This window comes from Opisthocomus hoazin, chromosome 19 (genome assembly GCF_030867145.1).
Source record: "Opisthocomus hoazin isolate bOpiHoa1 chromosome 19, bOpiHoa1.hap1, whole genome shotgun sequence".
Taxonomy (NCBI): Eukaryota; Metazoa; Chordata; class Aves; order Opisthocomiformes; family Opisthocomidae; genus Opisthocomus; species Opisthocomus hoazin.
The window spans coordinates 225,465-230,849 of NC_134432.1; the positions used below are offsets into that span (position 1 = coordinate 225,465).

At 50.6% G+C, this 5,385-nt stretch overlaps 1 protein-coding gene across 1 annotated transcript; it reads right to left on the reverse strand.

Annotated features, from left to right (window-relative positions):
- Window positions 1-2,906: 2,906 nt before the first annotated feature.
- Window positions 2,907-4,998, reverse strand: LOC142363669 (olfactory receptor 14A16-like). The gene is made up of 2 exons (XM_075439817.1): window positions 4,899-4,998; window positions 2,907-3,862 (listed from the first exon to the last, which is right to left on the reverse strand). The coding sequence occupies exons 1-2, from the start codon at window positions 4,996-4,998 to the stop codon at window positions 2,907-2,909; spliced, it is 1,056 nt and encodes a 351-aa protein (XP_075295932.1).
- Window positions 4,999-5,385: the final 387 nt, after the last annotated feature.

Genomic DNA, 5,385 nt, shown 5'->3' on the forward strand with positions numbered 1-5,385 from the left:
AGGTGACCACCTTTCTTTGTGGGCAGTGTTATCACAGGCAGAAAAAGCATCAAAAGAAAAATCCCAGCCAACAACAATGACAACAAAAGCAGCCAAATAAAGGCAGGCTGGGCCTGTAAGGAGTTACATTACTAGTCATACGTTGAAGACGATAGGCACTGTATACCTTCTGGAAATCATTCAGTCACCAGTTTCCACACTGCATTCCTGAGCTCCTGGTTCCTCATGCTGTAAATGAGGGGGTTCACTGCTGGAGGCACCACTGGGTACAGCCCAGTCACCACTAGATTCAGGGATGGCAAGGAGATGGAAGGGGGCTTCAGATAAATAGATATGGTGGTGCTCAAAAACAGAGAGACCACAGTCAAGTGAGAGAGGCACGTGGTAAAGATTATGTGCCTTTCCTCTTCAGAGGGGATTCTGGATCAGGACAGACTGGATCGATGGGCTGAGGTCAATTGTATGAGGTTCAACAAGGCCAAGTGCCACATCCTACACTTTGGGCATAACAATCCTATACAATGCTACAGGCTTGGTTCGGAGTGGCTGGAGAGCTGCCAGGCAGAAAAGTATCTGGGGGTATTGGTCGACAGCCAGCTGAACCTGAGCCAGCAGTGTGCCCAGGTGGCCAAGAAGGCCAACAGCATCCTGGCTTGTATCAGGAATAGTGTGGCCAGCAGGAGCAGGGAGGTGATCATGCCCCTGTACACAGCACTGGTGAGGCTGCACCTCGAGTACTGTGTGCAGTTTTGGGATCCTCGGTATAAGAAAGACATCGAGGTGCTGGAGCGTGTCCAGAGAAGGGCAAAGAGGCTAGTGAGGGGCCTAGAGCACAAGTCTTACAAGGAGCGACTGAGAGAGCTGGGGCTGTTTAGTCTGAAGAAGAGGAGGCTGAGGGGAGACCTTATTGCTCTCTATAACTACCTGAAAGGAGGTTGTAGTGAGGCAGGTGTTGGTCTCTTCTCCCAAGTGATAGGACAATAGGCAATGGCCTCCAGTTTCATCGGGGGAGGTGTAGATTGAATATTAGGAAAAAATTTCTTTACTGGAAGAGTGGTCAGGCATTGGAATAGGCTGCCCAGGGCAGTGGTGGAGTCACCATCCCTGGAGGGGTTACAAAAAATATGTAGCTGTGGCACTTCGGGACATGGTTTAGTAGGCATGGTTGTGTTGGGTTGACTTGATGATCTTAGGGGTGTTTTCCACCCTGAATGATTCTATGATTCTATGCTTCTTTTCCCTACGTTATGAGTTCTGTAATCCCTGTCCTTCACATGGCTGGAGATAGCGGCAGCAGGACTTGCTGTATGGCCTTCCCTGGTGAGGCTGACCAGGCTGTAATTCTCCCAGTCCTCCTTCCTGCCCTTTTTCAACACTGGTGTCACATCTGCATTTTCCAAGTCCCCAGGAACCTCTGTGATGGCTCTGGCCTTTTCAAGATGTTTGACAGAGGTCTCACAATGACACTAGCCAGCCTTCTCAATATCCCTGATACCAAAAGCCTTCTCAATATCCCTGACACCAGAAGCTTTCTACATATGCCAGACTTCCCGAGGAGTGCCCAGGACACAACACAAGCTTGTCCATGTCCTGGGGGCCTGTTCAGAAGAGAACCAGAAGTGATTTCTTCATACGGGCCCAGAACTTTAACGAACTGTCAGTGCAGTTCATGGATTTCCTGAACATTTATTTCAGTGATTTCTGCCCCAAAACTTTCTGGTCGTGAGGCCATAGATGAGAAGACTGAGTATGGGCAAGCATGGTGTAGAAAAAGGGCCCCCTCTGGTGAGGCTGTAATTCTTCCAGTCCTCCTTCCTGCCTTTCTAAACTCCAAGATGTTTGCAGAGGCCCACCTCTCAAGCTTTTCAAGGTCCCTCTGGATGGCACAAGGTGCATGCATATGTCTGGTCCATACAAAGCAAACATGAACTTCTGACCTAGTCATTTGGTGTCCCTCCATGGAGGGAAAAATGTCTCCTAGATGTAGTGAGCAGTCAGTGCTGTCAATGGTGGTTGCTATTGCTGGTCTGTGATAAGTGCCCTGGGGCCTCTTCCCTGTTGTGATCACAGGCAGAAACCAGAGCCTTCTCTGCTGGTCCTTCATGTCTTGTGGGCAAATAACAGCAGACTTGTCTATATGAGGAAACCGATTTATGCCCCCAGCCTTCCCATTCACACAGTTTAGCTATTCCATGAGTTTTCCTCTACAGAGCACTTTCCTGGGCATGTTCTTGGAAAAACACTGTTAGAAGGGGTCCTAAGACTACAGGCACTGCCTTGAGGAGAACACCTTTTGTGACTGGAACACTGCTATGGGCGTCAGCTTCGTCACAGGAGTGCCCAGTGCTTGTCACTGCCTGCTGTCACGGGCCTGTCATGCCGCAGCCCTGTGACCAAGCAGCCAGAGCACTCAGGCCTTGCACTCACACAAGGGATCAGAAGGAGTTTACGGGGGTGGGAAGAGAGCAGCTCAGCAAAGACCAAGTACTGGTGCTCCGTGACGGTGCTGCCATGCTGGGACTCTTTTCCCCTACAGCTCTGGAGGTACATCTGAAACTCTGGAGAGAGTCTTGGAGGAAGGACCTTGGACAAACTTGTGGCTGCAGTGTTCTTTATTTTCTTTAAACACACTGAGAGCATGGCTCCTCTTTTACACAGTCTCTGGGTCACAAAAGCAGGTAGATACTAACATAGCAGTGGGAGGAATAATGGTGATTCCTTGTAAAGAATGCAGTTAGAACCAAGGAAATCAAACCAAACAAAACAAATGCAACGACCCAAGGACAGCCTGATGAAGCAGTTCATTACAATTTGAGTGATGTACAGAAGACGGGCAGTTTATTGCTGCTTAAGAACATCCAGCCACCAATTTCCACACTGTATCCTTGCAAACAGACATGATAAACTTATTGCTGCTGAAAGACTACTGATTGAATGAGCTCCTTCAAGCCGTCTTTGAGCTCCTGATTCCTCATGCTGTAGATGAGAGGGTTCACAGCTGGAGGAACAACCGAGTACACAAATGTCATCACCACTTCCAGAAATCGGGAACAGAAGGAGGAAGGTTTCAGGTAGGCAAAAATGCCAGTGCTGATGAACAGGGAGACCACAGCCAGGTGAGGGAGGCACGTGGAAAAGGCTTTGTGCCGTCCCTGCTCAGAGGGAATCCTGAGCACAGCTCTGAAGATCTGCACATAGGACAGCACAATGCAAACAAAACACCCGAAAGATAAAGAAGAACTAACTGCCACAAACCCAAGTTCCCTGAGGTAGGATTCTGAACAAGAGAGCTTGAAGATATGGGGCACTTCACAGAAGAACTGGTCCACAGCATTGCCCTTGCAGAGGGGGATGGAAAATGTATTGACAGTGTGCAGGAGAGCATTGAGCAAAGCACTGCCCCAGGCAGCTGCTGCCATGTGGACACAAGCTCTGCTGCCCAGGAGGGTCCCGTAGTGCAGGGGTTTGCAGATGGCCACATAGCGGTCATAGGCCATGATGGTGAGAAGACAACACTCTGCTGCAATGAAGAAGGAAAACAGAAAGAGCTGGACAGCACATCCTGCATAGGAGATGGAGCTGGTGTCCCAGAGGGCATTGGCCATGGCTTTGGGGACAGTGGTGGAGGTGGAGCCAAGGTCAATGAGGGAGAGGCCGAGGAGGAAGTACATGGAGGTGTGGAGGCGGTGGTCGCAGATTATAGCTGTGATGACGAGGCCGTTGCCCAGGAGGGCAGCCAAGTAGATGGCCAGGAAGAGCCAGAAGTGCAAGAGCTGCAGCTCCCGTGTGTTTGCGAATGCCAGGAGGAGGAACCTGGTGATGGAGCTGATGTTGGTCATTTGCTGCCACTGGGTATAGACCACTGTCCAAGAAGGAAATAACAGTTACAATTTAGTGGAGACTTTTCTGAGCAAAATCAAATACATTTCCCAGTACCCCTCTCCCTCCTAAACACACACACTCACACACACACACATGCATGCTTTTTTTCTTTTTCTAGGAGACATTGCATCAGCTCTGAGTTTGGAGCTGCTGTTGGTGCTGTCTCAACGCGCCGTAAGGAGAACAACCTCTGCCCACCGTCTGCCGAGGAGCCAGTCCTGCTCTGCAGCGGTGGGTTCATGGGAAATATGAGGGTAGGGGTCAGTCCTGGTGTTTGACCTTGTCACATGAAACTGCTCCTAATGCAGCAGGGCTTGTCCGCCTTTGCACTCCCACTGCTAAGGACCGCGATAGCAGAAGACATTTCAAAAGGTTTGGGGTTTTTTTACAACTCCCTTTATCTCACCTCTGTTGTGTGCTTGGATCTCAGAAACCCTCAGCACTTCTGCAGCAGCTGGGGAGCACAGAGCAAGTCCTGCAAGGCAAGAGGATTGCCTGTGGTTTAATGCAGAGTGAGGGGAGCTGGTTTGTCCCTGCGTCTTGTTCCCATCTGCCTTGTGCTTGGACCTTTCTGAGGTAGAGGGTAATATCACACCACCTCCCAGACACAAACATTGCCGGGCAGTTGTGCTCTGAGCCCCTGTGATCTGCAGCAGAGAAATGGAGACGTGGCTGGAGAGCTGCCCCCTGGCTCTGCTGGAGCTCTGCTGCAGAGGAGGGGGTTCATGGCTTGGAGCCCACAACCCTGAGGGCAGAGGCTTTGGTGGGTGGGAGATCGGGCAAGGGGTCTTGCTCAGAGGAAGGACTCTGCACTGGAGAAGATTATATAGAATTTACTGAATTCTTCCTCCTACAACCTTTCTGGTTTTTCTTTCCTCTCACTCCCTGATCATATTCCTGCTGCCTGGAGATCTTCCTCCTGGGAGGTGTTTCCCTGTTCCATCTCTACTCCCTGTCAGCACTCACAGACCCCATCCCAACCCCTGTGCACTCACCCTGGCCCTACAGAATCCTGCCTGTTTGCAGGGCACTGCCTGGGCATGTTTTCCTGTTTGGAGCTTCAAAAGGGTAGAAAAACCTGATGGGTACAACAAAGGTGATGCTGCTGCTGTCCATAGGCAGAAGAGTGGCTGAAGGCACTTTAGGAGGGTCCTAGCAGACCTACTGACAACTCAAAGATACAGCTCAGGCATCTCAGTGACTTGTTCAATCTGGAAAAATTTTTTATCTCTCTTTCCTCTCCCCCTCCACATCCCCCCCTGTGCCCTGCCCTCAGAGTAGGAACAAAAAACACAGACTCTGGAAAACTTCATATCTTTTTAGTAGACACTCTGTTGACCTTCCCCTTGAAAGCTCCCAGTGCTGATCTGGTGCCCTGAGCAGCCCTGACCCACACAGCACCCTCTGGACAGCCAAAGGATCCTGCTCTGTCAGGGTCACTCCTTCCATCCACAGCTTCTCCTCACCGCTCTGTGGGGATCCCTGCAGTGCAGGCTGAATGCT